At 37.7% G+C, this 18,765-nt stretch overlaps 1 protein-coding gene across 5 annotated transcripts; it reads right to left on the bottom strand.

Annotated features, from left to right (window-relative positions):
* Positions 1-746: 746 nt before the first annotated feature.
* On the bottom strand, positions 747-15,650 carry LOC139970565 (uncharacterized). 5 transcript variants are annotated; one of them, XM_071976352.1, is made up of 13 exons: positions 15,493-15,650; positions 13,729-13,901; positions 13,233-13,340; positions 12,356-12,565; positions 11,884-11,975; positions 11,584-11,752; positions 11,063-11,145; positions 7,923-8,110; positions 7,348-7,520; positions 7,126-7,216; positions 6,286-6,474; positions 3,682-3,770; positions 747-3,411 (listed from the first exon to the last, which is right to left on the bottom strand). In XM_071976352.1, the coding sequence occupies exons 2-13, from the start codon at positions 13,834-13,836 to the stop codon at positions 3,253-3,255; spliced, it is 1,659 nt and encodes a 552-aa protein (XP_071832453.1). In that variant the 5' UTR covers positions 13,837-13,901; positions 15,493-15,650; the 3' UTR covers positions 747-3,252. The 5 variants fall into 5 exon arrangements, with proteins under 5 accessions (XP_071832453.1, XP_071832456.1, XP_071832454.1 ...); XM_071976355.1 differs by having other exon boundaries at positions 12,356-12,424; XM_071976353.1 differs by having other exon boundaries at positions 13,729-13,907; positions 15,493-15,644.
* Between the last annotated feature and the right edge of the window lie 3,115 nt (positions 15,651-18,765).

Genomic DNA, 18,765 nt, shown 5'->3' with positions numbered 1-18,765 from the left:
ATTGTTGTTTTGGTGCAGAAAACCAATAACCGCATTTACTCCACTCCGTTAGTCATTCTATCCTCAGCCAGTATCCTAGTAAAAGACTTTTACACCTTTGCACCTGATTAGCTAATATAGTGAACATTTGGTCTCAGAGAGAAAGGAACCTACGGTGGCCGGGAATGTACGTGTTTGACGCAAAATGTGCGTGTTGTTGTTGGAGGGGGGGGGTTAAGATGGGGGGTTGCATTGGGGGTTAAGATGTTTGCCTACGTCGGTGAGCTACTGAAATTGGGACAATGATCTAGAGAAGTATTTCAAGCTTTGCAATAGTTAGTGTTAACGATCTTTTTTGTGTATATATAGATAACTATTACAGAATTTGTAAAGAACCAAATTTTTCTGCATGGGGTGTGCTTTCACACTAAATGTGATGACCTCCGTCATTTGTGAAGTTAATTTTTCTATACATTCAAGATGTGATATGTGATGATTACAGCAAATCACTTCTTATAAATAATATCGCGAATTACCATCCTCCACTTTAAGTTCACATACAGTTTTTGATTAGATTTCACTTGCACTATGCATAATCCAACTACCTAACTTATTAGGTGAATGCCACACATATCTGGAATTGTCTCCTTGAAGCTATAGACAAGATACTGTGGTGGATCTCACCTTGTAGGTTGATTATATGCTTGGCTAGAAAGTCTGTCAATTTCAGCAAAGAGACTCAAAAAGAAACAGCTAAAGTGCTCAAGCTGGTTCATTGAAGATTTATTATCTCTTTTCTCTCAATGTAGAAATCATCAGTAAGAAAATAGAAAGCACCAAACAAAGTATGTAGCTGGCAGTTATAAAATTACCATCCCTAGGAAGTGGATCATAGAAGGTGATCTGTCTAAGAGGTAAATTCGGGTGGTTATTAAGTTGACTGGCTTAACCATCCCTTACTCTCAGAGGTGGATCATAGAAGGTGATCAGTCTAAGAGGTATATTCAGGTGGTTATTAAGTTGACTGGCTTAACCATCCCTTACTCTCAGAGGTGGATCATAGAAGGTGATCTGTCTAAGAGGTATATTCAGGTGGTTATTAAGTTGACTGGCTTGACCATCCCTTACTCTAGGAGGTGGATCATAGAAGGTGATCTGTCTAAGAGGTATATTCAGGTGGCTATTAAGCTGACTGGCTTGACCATCCCTTACTCTAGGAGGTGGATCATAGAAGGTGATCTGTCTAAGAGGTATATTCAGGTGGCTATTAAGTTGACTGGCTTGACCATCCCTTACTCTAGGAGGTGGATCATAGAAGGTGATCTGTCTAAAAGGTATATTCAGGTGGTTATTAAGTTGACTGGCTTGACCATCCCTTACTCTCAGAGGTGGATCATAGAAGGTGATCTGTCTAAGAGGTATATTCAGGTGGTTATTAAGTTGACTGGCTTAACCATCCCTTACTCTAGGAATTGGATCATAGAAGGTGATCAGTCTAAGAGGTATATTCGGGTGGCTATTAAGTTGACTGGCTTGACCATCCCTTACTCTCAGAGGTGGATCATAGAAGGTGATCTGTCTAAGAGGTATATTCAGGTGGTTATTAAGTTGACTGGCTTAACCATCCCTTACTCTAGGAATTGGATCATAGAAGGTGATCAGTCTAAGAGGTATATTCGGGTGGCTATTAAGTTGACTGGCTTGACCATCCCTTACTCTAGGAGGTGGATCATAGAAGGTGATCTGTCTAAGAGGTATATTCAGGTGGCTATTAAGTTGACTGGCTTAACCATCCCTTACTCTAAGAGGTTTGATCATAGAAGCTTATCTGTTATGTCATCATTGTAGATGAATGAATTACTTTCCTATTATTGTCTTGTTTTTTATTTATCCTTGAAATGTGATACATCTGGAATGGTTGCTTAGCTGTCAATGATAATTGTATTCAGAATTTCATCAAAAGCAACTTGTTGTAGAAACATTATTTCATCTGTAGATGAATGACTAAATAGGATAAGAATAAAACAAAATCAGTTCAGCGAAATCACCATGATGAGATAATTCACACTACATGTGTGTCTGATGGAGTGTAAGTCTATAAAATGTACATATTGGTGCAAAAGGTGGCCTCAGACAATAGACATTCCTTCAATATTTTAAATTGAATTCACAATGAATTAACAATTAACTAAACCCAATAAATTCATATCCATCTATTTTAATTGTTTGCCATAATTACATATCCCTCTCTTCTTTCCCTCGTTTCTCTCACAGAAGCAAATATTGATCCATTAGTTTTACTGGATATTTGAAAATTAAAATCATATCCAAACCAAGCAAACTCCATGATGAGAAAAGAACCATGCATAAAAGAGCTGAAGACTTTTTTTTTAAATACAGAATAATGAGCATTAAACCTAAAATAGACGGAAATATTTATCTAAAATTGTATTCATAGTGACGTCATATTCATAGTTGCTTTCATAGATAGAAAACTTTATTCATAGTTATGTAATTCTAACTGCATAAGCAACAGTTGCCACTTTGATTTATAGGTTATCAAGTTGATTGCATTGGTTGCCAAATTGACAGAATAAGTTGCCATCTTGACTGAATAGTTTATCAACTTGATTGCATGGGTTTTTAACTGGAATGCATAAGTTACCAAGTTGATTGCATACATTGCCAGCTTGATTGCATAGGTTACCAAAATGATTGCATAGGTTAATAAACTTGATTGCATAGGTTACTCCAGCCTCCACTTATGATGGACAAACAATAGCTGGTAAAGACCAGTCTATACCTGCATCACCCTTAATGATAATAGCTTAATTTAATTTAATTTAATTTTTATCTTTCTAATTATATATCACTGTTGAATTGTGCATTTAAAAGTACCTTTCTATAATTCCCTATAACTCTCCCTAGCGACAAAAAGAAAACTCAAATATCCTTTAACTAAGTACTGATATAGATAAATTAAATTGTTCTACTTGTAAGAATAACGACTAGTTGCTAACAAGATTATAAGAAAACTCACAGACATATTTAAAAACTATCATTCAACTACAATTTTTACAGAATGAAAATGTATTCTCAAAGTTTCCATAAATAAATATATATTTACATAACCAGTGAGTGTTCACAGCATAGATTACAACAACTTAACAAGGTTCCCTCTTTGGAGGTAATAATTCTTACATCCTCAACTGTCTACCCGTAAACTCCTGCTGTTGCATCATTTCAGATATAATCTTTTACTTTCAGTAGTCCTCAGCCAGTCTCTCCACCACCATCATCATCATCATTATCATCTTTATCATCCTCATCATCACTGCAGGTAAGTTTCTCCAGCTGATGGATGTGCTTTACAATCTCTGAGTGTTCATGAAGTAGCTGGTTTAGTTCCTTGGCAATTTCATCTGAAGGGTCCTGTCAAAACAAAATTAATTTCATTCAATTCAATTCAATTTCGAATATATTAGAGATTATACCATAATTGAAAAGAGAAAGCTACATATGAATTGTCTACATGAGGCTCTTCAAGAGGTTTCAGAATTGATAGTAAATGGACCTCCAGTTTTATTATTGGCTGCTGTTCAAGGAGGAATGAAGCTAGATATCAATTGTTCTCAAGACCTTAAGAGTTCTGTTCAATTGATTTCTGTTACATCTCAGTAAATCCTGTTGCTGTTGCCTTACCTCCTTACATTCATCAACGATTTGTTCTTCAGTTATTTCATCTTCAGTGGTGCTCTGTAATGCTCTCTGCACTGCATGATACTCAATGACTGCAACAAACAAACAAACAAACATTATGTTAAAACTCTCTCATCTTTGCAAATCATTAAGTATAGAATTTTTGTAAATATTGTTACTTCCAAGATATTCTGATATACTAAAAGTACACAGATTCAAAAATTGTATAAATTTATTGACCACTGCAAATGTAATAATAATAATAACAGAGATTTATAATGCGCACATATCCACCCTACAGGGTGCTCAAGGCGCAACATGGAAAAAAGTCAAATAGAACTACTGGAAAGCTTCACGCATAAGGTGAGTTTTAAGGTGTTTCTTGAAAGCTGCAATACTGGTGCATGACTTCAGTTCATATGGTAAAGTGTTCCAAAGGCGTGGGGCGGCAACCCTGAAAGACCTGTCACCCCACAAATGTTTAGACCTGTGTTCCTGGAGGTTAAGCGTGCTGCTTGAACGAAGATTCCGTGATGGAGAGTACAATTGGAGTAATTCTGAAACATACATAGGAGCCATGTTATTAAGTGATTTAAAAACAATGAGTAGAATTTTGTAGATAATCCTATAAGAAATAGGTAGCCAGTGAAGATCTCGTAGTATAGGTGTTATATAAGACGATTTTCTTGACAAAGTTACAACTCTAGCTGCAGTATTTTGAAGACGTTGAAGTCGGGAGAGCTGAGATTGTGGTAAACCAAAGAGTAAGGCATTTCCATTATCCAGACGAGAAGTGATAAATGAATGAACGATTTGTTCAGCAGCAACACGATATAAGTACTTTCGAATCCTACCAATGTTCCGAATGTGTAATGAGGATGAACGGATAACATTAGAGATATGTGGTTTCATCGTCATGAAAGAATCAAAGACCACTCCTAGACTTCTAGCTTGAGAAACAGGAACAATTTGTGAGTCCCCAATTCGTATAAAAGGGAGACTGATCTTTGATAGTAGTTGCCAAGATCCGAAAAGCACAAATTCAGTTTTATCATCATTCAGTTTAAGGAAGTTTTGCTGCATCCAACACCGAATTTCTTGTATACAATTTTCCATAATTCTGAGTGATGAGTCAGCATCATGTTGACAGGATTTGAATGAGAAGTAGATCTGAGTGTCATCAGCATAAACATGATACTTGAGATTATACTTGAGGATAATATCTCGAACTGGATAAGTATAGATAGTGAAGAGTTGAGGACCCAAAACCGAGCCTTGTGGAACAGAGTAGTCGAGAACAACAGCATCGGAGATGGCATTACCGATGCAGATATGTTGTGGCCTCTGTGATAGATAAGACTTACACCAGTTGAGTGCTGTATCTCGTAGGCCAAGATGATTCCGGAGTCTAGATATTAACAAGTCATGATCGACAGTATCAAAAGCAGCACTCAAGTCGAGAAGAACAAGGGCAGTGATCATTCCATTGTCTAATGCAGTCAATATATCGTTGTTGACCCTAATAAGAGCAGTCTCAGTACCATGGTTTTGTTTGTACGCAGACTGGAAAACATCAGATAAATTGTTGTCAGAAATGTGATCATTTATCCTAGATGAAACAACACGTTCAATAGTTTTTCCAAGGAATTTCAGGTTAGAGACAGGGCGATAATTTTTCAAGATCTCCCTGTCCAAACCAGCCTTTTTCAAGAGTGGACGAACGTATGCAATCTTCTGACTTTCTGGGAAACAACCTGAAGAGAGGGACGTGTTGACAATGTTAGTGATATAAGGGACAAATACATCGATACACTGCTTAATAACAGATGTTGGGACAGGATCAAGTTGACAAGATTTCGGAGCTGATTTCATGATAATCTTCTTGACCTCATGTTCAGTGGCAGGGTGGAAAACAGAGAGCAATTTAGTTGAGGTAACTATACAATGTTCCTGATGGTCTGAAACAGGGGTAAATGCATTCCTGATCTTCTCAATTTTTTCCACAAAAAACTGTGAGAAACGGCCGGCCAAGGATTGATCAGAGACAGCTGACGGGAGTACAGGTTCATTCGATTTGTGTAAAAGTTTATCAATAAATCCAAATAGCCTCTTTTGGTCACCATAGCAATTTGTAACTTCATTGGAGTAATACTGAATTTTAGCTTGCTTGATAAGAGCAGCAACAATGTCATGTTGTTTGCAGTATTCCTGTCTGTGTATTTCAAGTTTGCCATTGTCTCTCTATTTACGTTCCAACTGGCGGCGTACTTTACGGGCAGCACGAATGTCATCATTGAACCAAGGTGATGTCGAGTTTAGCTTCTTAACAAATGTTTTCTTAGGTGCATGAACATCCATAACTTTTTGAAGTGTTTCTTCAAAAGCATTAACATAGTTATCAAGGTCGGTGTCATATTCGTTACTAAGATAACTTATGTAATTCAGAATAATATACTTTGTTTTATCAAGATATTCTACAAAGAATGAAATATCTCCAATGAATTCTCACTAAACAGGAAACAGACACAAAAACAAAAGAATAAGAACAAACATACATTGAGATGTTTGTTTTAATAAGTTATAATAACAAAGGTCATTTCTTTTCACCATCTCGTTTATTTCTCTCCTCTTCCTCCTCAAGATCAATAACTTTACTGACTCCTTCATCAGTCTCCAGAGAAAGCATAATCCCAGATGGTACACATGGAGAGCTTTGAGCATCATCAATGCACTCAGTTGATTGAACAACTGAGTTATTGTCTGTGTGTTCATCATCTGTATACTCAGGTAGTATGACTGTACAGAAATAAGAGAAACTCTATCAGAATCATGTAGTACATGGAGATAAACACCCCTACATTACAGAGGGGGTTTATCAACATGTGGTAAATCATGGTGTACTAATCACACCTCTACATATATAATTACTATGTGGTATGCTTACACTCATACATAACAGGAAGGTATACTCATACTGCATGGTATACTACTCACACCTCTACATATATTATTACCATGTGGTATGCTTACACTCATACATAACAGGAAGGTATACTCACTACATGGTATACTACTCACACCTCTACATATATTATTACCATGTGGTATTCTTACACTCATACATAACAGGAAGGTATACTCACTGCATGGTATACTACTCACACCTCTACATATATTATTACCATGTGGTATTCTTACACTCATACATAACAAGGAGGTATACTCAAATTGCATGGTATACTACTCACACCTCTATATATAGTATTACCACGTGGTATGCTTACACTCATACATAAATGGAGGTATATTTACACCCTACTAAATTACTATCATGTGGTATCCTTACACTAATTACATGGAGTTGTGTGAACATTGCAAGTACACCAACATTGCATATAGCAATATTGTAATTAATAAATACAACAATACTTTGAATATTCATCTCACCAGGGTCATCATTGGCTCCTGCATCTTCAAGAGCTTTCTGTATATCTGGAGTGGATGTAGCAGGTGTAGTACTTGGTACTCGAAATCTTCCCTACAAGCAAAAACAACAACGAACATGAAAGTTACTAACAGACCTATAATCAAATAGAAACCCTCTAAGTAAGGACGGAGATATTACATGCCCTTACTCTTGTTGTAGCCAAAGAAATCAAATCATCTTACCATCATGCCAAGCCGTTCATCTGAATCTGTTAACTTGCCTCTTGATGTAAGGGCAGGAGGTGGCTGACCCTCTATGCCAGGAGGGGGGCTATGCTGTCTTGTAAACCCTAGAGCAGACTTTGTGAGGATGCCAACTCCTGGTGCAGCCAATATGTGATCTGAGCTCCTTGTACCTGAAAGATTGGATTACTGTGGTTGATAATATCCCATTTTACATTGCATAGTAAACTACTATGGATTTGACTATGTAAACTCCATAACCATTCACATATAACCTTTCAATGTTACTCATTGAACTTCAAGATAACAAAGTGTTTCCAAAGATAAAGTATCAGGTTAAAGGGAAAGGTATAAGAGAAGACAGACACATCAGTTATGTGGTCTCTTACGTATGGTCCCTTGCAGACATGAATGAGTCTGGTTTATCACTAATTCTCATGACTTTATTCATAAAACATGAACAGTATTTTAGACTCCATGTTTAAAGACTGGTAATGTATATTGATTAGAGCCTTAATTGAAGAATAAACTGAAACCTACTATCAAGATGATATCAGCAAACATGCTCTACTGACCTGATAATCGAGATAAATGAACTCTACTTCCGCCATGGTCTGCAGCTTTTGGAAGTGTTCGACTATTGTAGAAAAAAGGAGCTGGCACTGGAGGACGAGAGACGTAATGATTCTTGTTGGGACTGTTTGAATCTCGGATGTCTGAGTACTGCACCACTGGATGAGGGTTCTGAGGATTGCGAAAACTCCTAACAACCGCAGAAAAACAATAAAAACAAGAAAATGAAAGCGGTTAGTGGTTACGATGCCTAAACATATTCATAGTGTGGTAAGCCATACATAATAATATACATGAAAATGTGCACACCAAAATGAAGAGGATAATCTATTGGCTTATGCTGCAACATATAAAGAAAGGTGTCAGGAATCAGTTATCATGTTGACAAAGCATCAACCATTTTGTTCACTGGTAAGGATTTTAGAGTATAGAATTTTGACTCCAATTCCTAATACCAATCCTTTCGAGATTTGCTATCATAGATTGAGAGCCTACCAGAGAATGTTCTGGTATAAATCACACAACAAATTACCAATTGAAGACCATTTGTGATAACCTGTTGACCCCTTGAAGATCAGAGGGTGAAACTGGATAATAGCCACTTGAGTGCGCTTTAAGAAATATATACTACATATCAATTTCCTTGAATTTTCCTGGATGATTGTATGCATGTTCAGTTAAAGACTTATAGAGCCCCTTCACAAGACTTAACTGAACTGAATTTGACCAAACTATGTTCACGAAAAGAAAATGATACCATTGGAGAATTGACAAATTTATTGTAGCTTTAATTTTAGAGTTTAAAAGGTTTTCAAACTGTGGCACCTGTCGACCTCCTTTGACCGCCACCAACTTCAATCATGGGGCATCTACCAAGTATGACATTGATTAAACTTGTGGTTGTTTACAAGCTGGCCATCACAAACACACACACACACATGTTTGTGTTTCATTCAGACCGAGGACCCCATTGTATTTTCCATTGTTCAAATCCACGTACCCTAACTTTAACAAAACCCCATACAATAGAATTCTTCCGAGGACGTGGTGATTCTTTAGAAATCACAACCGAGGACCTGAAATTCTTTTGTTCAAGTCCTCGGTCAGATAGCAAAACAAACGCACACACACCTACATGCACACACGCCAGCACGATAGCAAAGATTACTGGGCTTTCGTCATCGTAACCAAACAGGACTATCAACCACTCTATGAAATGGAAGCATCTTCTAACATTAAATTCAATCAGTGTTTAAAATCTGTGCCTGTTTTATGTCTTGCTGTCTCATCAATATGCTTGTTGATTTGTAACATACACTACTACAATAGCACATGCAAGTATATAAACCCTCTTTGTGCATATAGATTAGATGATCATCCTACCAACAATGCACAAAAAATTTCTTCACTTTTGTACTTATGCAATGCATGTTAACTTCATACCCTCCTTATCAATAGTAAAGTACGATATGCTTACCATGCATATTTAGTAGATATTCCCATTACAAACATGATATGTTTATACCATGCATATTTAGTAGATGATATGCTTATACCGTGCATATACACTGTATTCATCTTACCAATAGTAAGGTCTGATACAAGTATTACCTAAGTGATCAGCATATTAAAAGTAAGGTACTAATGCATGATTTTCTTACACCATACACATTAACTAGATCTGCTAACCTTATCAACAGTAAAGTATGAAGTCCTAATATGCTTAGCTTCTACTTTGCATATGACTTAGATGTCCATCTTATAACCTGTACTGCATGATTTTCTTACACCATACACATTAACTAGATGCTAACCTTATCAACAGTAAGGTATTGAGTCCAAATATGCCGAGATACTTTTCATATTACTTAGATGTTCATCTTATAACCTGTACAGTATGCTATGCTTATACCATAGACATTAACTAGATGCTAACCTTATCAACAGTAAGGTATTAAGTCCTAATATGCTTAGCTTATACTTTTCATATTACTTAGATGTTCACCATATAACATGTACAGTATGCTATGCTTATACCATAGACATTAACTAGATGCTAACCTTATCAACAGTAAAGTATTAAGTCCTAATATGCTTATATCTTGCATATTACTTAAATGGTCACCTTATAACATGTACAGTATGCTATGCTTATACCATAGACATTAACTAGATGCTAACCTTATCAACAGTTAAGTATTAAGTCCTAATATGCTTATATCTTGCATATTACTTAGATGTTCACCATATAACATGTACAGTATGCTATGCTTATACCATAGACATTAACTAGATGCTAACCTTATCAACAGTAAAGTATTAAGTCCTAATATGCTTATATCTTGCATATTACTTAAATGGTCACCTTATAACATGTACAGTATGCTTTGCTTATACCATAGACATTAAGTAGATGCTAACCTTATCAACAGTAAAGTATTAAGTCCTAATATGCTTATATCTTGCATATTACTTAAATGGTCACCTTATAACATGTACAGTATGCTTTGCTTATACCATAGACATTAACTAGATGCTTACCTTATCAACAGTTAAGTATTAAGTCCTAAATATGCTTATATCTTGCATATTACTTAAATGGTCACCTTATAACATGTACAGTATGCGATGCTTATACCATAGACATTAACTAGATGCTAACCTTATCAACAGTTAAGTATTAAGTCCTAATATGCTTATATCTTGCATATTACTTAAATGGTCACCTTATAACATGTACAGTATGTTATGCTTATACCATAGACATTAACTAGATGCTAACCTTATCAACAGTTAACTATTAAGTCCTAATATGCTTATATCTTGCATATTACTTAAATGGTCACCATATAACATGTACAGTATGCTATGCTTACACCATAGACATTAACTAGATGCTAACCTTATCAACAGTAAAGTATTAAGTCCTAATATGCTTATATCTTGCATATTACTTAAATGGTCACCTTATAACATGTACAGTATGTTATGCTTATACCATAGACATTAACTAGATGCTAACCTTATCAACAGTTAAGTATTAAGTCCTAATATGCTTATATCTTGCATATTACTTAAATGGTCACCTTATAACAAGTACAGTATGCTATGCTTATACCATAGACATTAAGTAGATGCTAACCTTATCAATAAAGGAGATTGTTTATTCTCTGACTTTCGTCTGCCTCTTCTGTCTTTGTTTGATAGCTGAGTCAAAGCTTCTTCCTGTAAATCAAACATGAGTAATCCATGATATGAACTGTTGCATCATGTCACTGTCTGTATGCATTAAAGCAATATGTAACAAAGTGTTATACTACTTTAAGAATGGTAGATTCGGAGAAACATGGAGGTGGGCTGTAGTGACCCCGATGTGAGACATTTCTTGTGATGGTTGGTGGATGGGACAGTATAATAGTAGAGTGGAGCAAGAAAAGCATATAATGTTGTATATTGGCTGTAAACACCTCATGCCCTTTTAAAATAAACCCCTTGGCATGGATTGTATATTGGCTGTACAAATCTTATTCCCTTATAAAATAAACCCCTTGGCATGGGTTGTATAGTGGCTGTAGAAATCTCATGCCCGTATCAAATATACCCCTTGGCATGGGTTGCATCCACTCTTTAGAGATTTTTGAGTTCCTCTATTTACTTACTTACCTTTAAAATTTTCTTGTAGACTTCTTCCAGTCCAGCTATACTACTCATATCATCATACACAGTCTCTGTTGTAGACTGTACACTGAATGAATTCATTGATTCCGACCTTAGATCCTCCAGATGAGTAACTCCATTATTCGAAGCTGCAACAAAATTTCTTGCTGATCGTCTACAACAAAGTAAAAATCTTTAATCAGGCTGGAATCTAGGGAACAAATTTGCACTACAAAACTCAAAATACTACAGTGTGAAGTAAACCTACACAGGTTTATGCAGACAACAATGCTAGTAATTACATACCTTGTTAAATCTCTGTAATCAGGAAGTCCGTGCAATAAATGTGGAGATGGTCTGTGATCTATTTTCTCATGGAGTTGTTTACTTCGGCTTTTCTGTGTAGGAGCAAATGATTTCAATATAGAAATCAACCAGATTTTGATTGCAGGAAGAAATTATGATCTAACGTGTTAATAAGAAGTAACAAGTTACTGCAGATGGTAAGTTATGAAGCAAATAGATAAGAGACAATGAGAGAATCCCCTCAAGGTATCAGGGTTTGGTCTTCAAAAATCAATATAAACACCCAAACATAAGAAAATTGACACTACTTACTTAAATCAAAGGAAAGGCAAACAATTAATTAAGGACACCGACAGGCATGTTGTAATATACACGATTTACATTTTAAAAATGTACAAAAGTGCCAGCACAATGGTAAGGTCTTCCACAAAGCATAACTTCTGCATACTTCAGAACGTGTTAACTGACTTACCTTTACAGGCTGAGGATAGAAGCCTCCTTTCCACTCTTGTCTGGCTCGGATGTTCTGAACAACTTGCTTCTGTTTAGGATAGACATTAGAAACACGAAGAGAAAGAGCGGGAGAAAGAGGGAGGCAGACAGGAGGAAGAGGAGCAAGTTTACAGTAAAGAGAGACCAGAGTAGAGGAGGAGAGAATGAGAAGTTTGTCATCATTAGATTTCTGCAGATATTAAAGAACAAAACAAATGCAACAGTAATCACTTGAAAGTAACAAACCAAAATACAACATTCTTCTTAACAACAAAACATGTAAAAATGAAATTAATTGCAGCTTTTCAAATACAATATCTACAATTATATAGGTGAAGCTGGGTGGATGTATAAATAGCTCTTCCATTAGTTAACTACTTCTCAATAATTATCTTGTCCTTGATGTTATCAATTTGAAGGGTTTACTTAGATGAGAAGATGTGCAGAATGCTTCTTAGGAGTAAAATAGAGAAACCATCTAGCTTACACCTGGTGTGGGAGCTAGCAGAACACAGCAGCAATACATAGTTCATTGATACATAAAAGACGACACATCATTACTGCACCCATGGCAAAACCAGCCTCAATGCTGCACCCATGACAAAACCAGCCTCATAAATGCACCAATGCCAACCTCTTCACTCACTGCACCCTTGGCAAAGCCAACCTCAATGCTGCACCCATTGCAAAACCAACCTCATTACTGCACCCATGGCAAATCTAACCTCATTACTGCACCCATGGCAAAGCTTCTCTCATTACCGCACCCATGCTAAAGCCAAACTTGTCACTCACTGCACCCATGGCAAAGCCAACCTCATTACTGCACCAATGGCAAAGCCAACCTCAAAACTCACTTGTCCAGTTGACTTTGAATAACTGCTGCTACTACTTGTTGCTGGGACTCCCCTTGGTCTCGCTAATGGAGGTATTGAACGGTGAGGAACTTTTTGAGGACCATGATGCTGAAGTTTAAAAAGCACAATAAAATGATCATGGTTAGCAAAGAACAACAAATCAAACGATACATGTTGCTCATAGATAATGAACTTCTTAAACCAAATTTAAATCTAATTTAGAATCACTTATAACAGTGCTTAGAGTAACATTAAATCTTTTTATAGTACTGTACTGTGTCAAAGTAAAAATAAAGTAATCAGTTAACTTTCACTTTTATGTGAGATAAATTATGAATGGTTAACATGCAGAGCAAAGAATTGGTGGGGTGCTTCCATAATGCTCAACATTCCATACAAATGTGATACTTCTACTGGTCTAACTTGTTGCAATCATTTGTTCAATGTGATATTCTTATGATACAAAGATAGCCTGTGCGAACTAAAATATTCTTACCAATTCAACGAATGCTCCAGTCCTATTCCTTGGTAACCTTTGTGATCTCTGAGGTAGTCTGTTGTGAGTAACTTGTTCATAGCTTGATGCTAGGACGTGATTGGCCATAACATTACTCAGGCAGTTCTGATTTAAACTCCCACTATATCTATCAGAAAACCAAAAGTTCCAAACTGGAACTGAAAATCAAATAAACCAATTAGCTTCACTGAGAAGAAACATACAGAACTTTAACAAACATGTAAAAGAACAAGAAATTATTTGTTAGAATGGGATTCAAACCAATACCAAGTACTGTTGTGCTTTACCATTTGAGCTATCCAGCCATTAGTTGGTGACAATCCCTGAATAACCAGTCCTTTGTAGGGAGTGACAATTATTGGCAAGGAAAGGATATTGAAACATTGGAATGGTGGTACACATTAACTGATTACCATCTTATTGTAAATGTACTACCTGCACTAATATTCTTTATAGACACTAGTTGCCATGTTTTTGTTGTTCTTGGAGTGTGCATGTGCATGTTTTGAATTGTTTAAAACACTTGTTCATCATACCTGTTTCAAACCATACAAGAGGACTACACACTGTGTTGTATAGGGGTAAAGAGGCTATAGACCAAGGAGTAGGAAAATCCATTCCGATCAGTTCTTATACAGTTGCATACAAAAATCATGTCTCCTCTCAATGTTCTATTTGCTAAGCTTGGTAGTTTTAACCGTTCTTCATATTAGGTATCCATGAAACCAAATAGGCCTATTATTAATTTATTTGCTCTTCGTTGTATAGCCTCAATCCCATCTACCTCTTTCAATGAGGATTACCACGCTGGTAGCATGGTGGGCTCATAATTGACGCACTTAAGGATTTGATCAACGATATCTATCAAGGAAAAATCCAAATCACTCAACTGTATGTGTTTTTCATATGTTTAGTTCCTCAGAAATGTTATAATCTCAATATATTTAAGGTTCTGTGCTTATGCACCGTACAATTGAGCAGAATTTGACCACAAAATGTCTGACGTGTCAAGTTCTTTTATACCCTTAAATTGAAACATTTGTCGATAAGCCAACTGTAGCGTAGGCCTTAGTATACATCCATTGACTTAAGATGCTGTTTGCTATGCTCTGAGCCTCTAAGCTCAGACAGGTCAGGTCCCAGAGAGTAGTGTTATCACATTGAGGTAATGTTGGTTATTTTTAGGATGTAAGATTTCCAAATGCCCAAAAAACGTGCAAAACTGGGGGAGGGTGTTAAAAGCTTAAAAAATACCACAATTTGGTCAGCAAATAGCTGAAATGGATTCAAACTCATGAAATATGTAATTCTGCTTGGCTGCAAGAAGTTTAGGTGGCCTGCTGTACCATTGCTAGTAATAATTGAAGGTGCGTCAATTACGGGGGTGCGTCAATTATGAAGCCTTGACTAGACTCCATACTCAATGTCCTTGCATACTGGCTATTGACACCAACATGTGCACCTGAGTAACGTAACATGTAAAGTACTTCCTTTGTTTTTGTTACTTGCTGATGTTAATACTATTACTAGCGCATATATATAGGCCTACAGAAGGTAGGACAGCAGGCGCTTATCCTTTGAAAGATGTCTAACTTAAGACCTACACTAGGCTACAGTAATGTCTGTAGTCTAACTAACAAGTAACAATGCGTATCATGATCGGACCACACTTTCTCTGTTATTTCTCATAACATTAATTAACGTAAGGCTACTCATTTACAAGACAAACATTTCTCCACTTACCATTGTTGTTTATGTTTCTGCTTGTTGTTTAGTGTCAGGTTTGTGTACGCTTATATTAACGCCTAACCAAGCCTAAGGTTAAATTGACGCATTCATCCTTGTTACTGTATAATGTAATCCCGTAATGATACAGCGGGACTAGACTACAAACCAAAAACACAAGCGGCTTGGTGACGTCATGGTAACCGCAGTAATCTAAGGGTACAAACTTGACCAAGTCGTTTCCACGTTGGTTGTTGACTGAGAACCGATTTTACACGAATCTTGCTGCACAGAGAGTAGAAAAAACGTTATTATGTCATATTTAACCACGAGAGTATCTCGTTCAATCGTTCGCGAGAGTAACTCGTTCAATCAAATTTATTTTCCCGATGTCTTCATTAATAGGAAATGTATTGTATACTTTTAATTAAATTTGTGAATAACTTAGATCCTTCTGATTATTTTTGCTTTTTCTGTTTTTCTGTTTTACTGCTCATTTTGTCTTCTGACAATCCTACACAAACGTTAAAATTAGGCAACGACTGCACATGAATGGGAGGAAATATTAATGATTAACTGAATTGGAATATATACATATCAGTGGCATTTGAGTCAGATTTTCACGGTTTCATTTCATTTTATTTCGGAGGTTGTGGGGGGGGGGCAGCTCCCGGGGCAGAGCCGCCATGTGCCATATTCATTTCAAGAAAGGTAACAATGGGTCACTTACGTTTATAATATTACCGAATAAGGTAGGGTCTTGAACCGGCATTGGGGGCTCAGAGCACTGGCGGATCCAAGGGGGGCCAAGGGGGGCCATGGCCCCCCCAAAGGTGAGCCAAAAAGTGTTTCCGAACATCCGCTAAATCATATGATTGGAAATTAAAAAAATCGAGAGGAATAGCAGTGGTAGACTAGTCTAAACCTTTTCGTTTTCTGGTTTAAAATTAAATGCAGAGCTCCCAACTGACCCGCAATTCGCGGGAATTAGACCCGCATTCTAACACCCAAACCCGCTGACCCGCACAAGCGTCCGAAAAAAACCGCATTGTAATTGTCAAGTATACATAAAAAATTTGCATCAAATTTTGACTTAGCAACCATCATTTCTTTAGCATTTAGCATAATAGAGTATAAAACCTCCTTTACAGCATCATTTGAACCTCAAATTAGCCTATATTTCTTTTCATTGGGGCGAGCAGCGAACATTTTCATGCCACGGGAAAGAATGAATTATCACCTACTATTCAATTTATTGATGTTACACACAGAAAATTGCATATTTCTCAGAAAATTTTGGGTGACAAAAGCCTTTCTAAGTGCCACCATTTTACATGTAGGCATCACCGGGATTCCAAAAAAAATCAAAAGGGGAGGGGGACACCCCCTCCCCTTATACCCCTCCCCCAGGACAGCGATTCGTGGCATGGACCAGCATTTGCCTTCTCAAGAGTTGGGAGCTATGTAAATGTATGAGGATGAGGATTTACAGTTTAACACCATTTTGCAGGTACAGGCTGGTTGTAAGAAATTTATAACGTATGAGAAATAAAATTTCTTGAGAAAGATGATCCCAACTTTGTTTCATAAATATTTTAGAAAATTACACCTGGGAAACATTTTTTTTAGAAGTAAATTAACATCACCATTGTACACTTTTGTCGCACCAAATTGCATCTGAGGGCATTCAGCAATAGAAAATTTTCCAAAGGGGAGGGGGACACCCCCTCCCCAGTGGCGGCGGAACCGGGAGGGGGGCTTGGGGGGCTCAGCCCCCCAATGAAAAAGTTGAGGGGCAAATGCATGATAAGCCCCCCAATATTTACCAAGGTTCCGAAAACGTGCATCTGCCCATTTTTCAATGCATACTTGTCGATCTGTCCGATGCACACGTATACTATATAGGTGTAATAATTTTAGTAGTTGCTGGGGGACCCTCGGCCCGTCCCCTGGCTATAGACCACATTGTCACCCCAACCGCGTCTTCACACCCCGTGAAAAGTGGAAGAAGTTAGTGTGAGTACCGGTAAGCGTAACACAACTTCGTCTTAGGCCAATGACTTGCCTCATTTCAGCCAGTTCTCCAACATCCCCTTACTTAGTGGCGGAGCGTCCATATATACAGTCAGGGCGGATGCCCCCCCCCCCCCTGACGGACTCAAATGGACTGCTGGCGCCCTTTTCAGCTTTTCACTACTTTTTTACTTATTCGCGATTATTGACTATTTTATTGCGCTCTCATATACCTGACATTTGTCATATTCTGTTGGTGTAATTTTCCGACAAAATGGCGACGACACCTATTTATTCACCGTTTATCTGCAAATTAGTAAGGCCCGAAAGGGTGATTTCCTGCAATCTAGGGAGTGTCTTTACTCAAAAATTTTCTGACCGCTCCGCGCCAACCTGTGGTGGCGCTCCGCTTAGATAGTGTCGAAAGCGCCCCTACAGACTATTCTTGCCCCCCCCCCCCGACCAATACCCCTAGCTCTGCCACTGCCCTTACTACACTCAAAAACGTCTTTGCGAGTAAACTTCGAGTAATAGCTACTCTCTTATTAAAACACCATTGAATATACAAATTACAATGTTTTTACAGACTTTCGTGCAATCTGAGAAATTGCAGGCTTGAGACCCATATTCTAGGGGTAGGTATTCGAAGCATAAAACACTCGGGAAGTGCCGTTTCCGGCCATCTGGGGGTTTGAAAAAACCCAAAATTTTCTTGCACGCTCCGCGCCAACCGATGGTGGCGCTCCGCTTAGATAGTGTCCACACATTAGCCCCCCCAATAATTTTTCCGTTCCGCCGCGCCTGCCCCTCCCCTTAGACCCCTCCCCCATATCACTCTAATTCCACTTTGGCCCCTCCCAAACAAAGGCCCTGGATCCGCCAGTGGCTCAGAGGTGGAAAACGATTTTGTAATAGACTGGGTGTAGCCCTATGGGGTCACTGAAGTCGTCGCCCGTATGTAGGGGGTTTGAGGGGGTTCCCAAAAATGTATACGTCATGTGGTGTATTCTGAGGCATATTTATACTATAAGTTGTAGGTCTACTATATAGCCCTGAACACAAGATAATAAACATTATGTGAGAGGTTGAAGAGGGGGGGGGGGGCGGTTCACCCTTAATATTGGTTCAATTCTTTCCCGACTGAATGCAAGAATCTCCCCACCTGAACAATTTTCCCCCGACTGGCGTGTCCCCGTCTCCCCTTTGCACCCGCCATCAGTCGCGTAACCAGGAATTTGCCAAGGGAGCTGTGAAACTGTAGATTCGGCATTGCAAACT

Source organism: Apostichopus japonicus, chromosome 8, assembly GCF_037975245.1.
Source record: "Apostichopus japonicus isolate 1M-3 chromosome 8, ASM3797524v1, whole genome shotgun sequence".
NCBI lineage: Eukaryota > Metazoa > Echinodermata > Holothuroidea > Aspidochirotida > Stichopodidae > Apostichopus > Apostichopus japonicus.
The sequence above is the reverse complement of the archived record's forward strand: the minus strand, read 5'-3'. Positions and strand labels throughout refer to the sequence as shown.

Bases quoted from the DNA above. Each gene is read 5' to 3' on its own strand.
- LOC139970565 (XM_071976352.1), bottom strand. From the start codon at position 13,836: ATGGCCAATCACGTCCTAGCATCAAGCTATGAACAAGTTACTCACAAC. The intron at 11,753-11,883 runs GTATGTAATTAC...ACTTTGTTGTAG, and splicing joins GATTACAGAGATTTAACAAG to ACGATCAGCAAGAAATTTTG. The intron at 7,521-7,922 runs GTCAGTAGAGCA...CCAATCTTTCAG, and splicing joins TCATTTATCTCGATTATCAG to GTACAAGGAGCTCAGATCAC.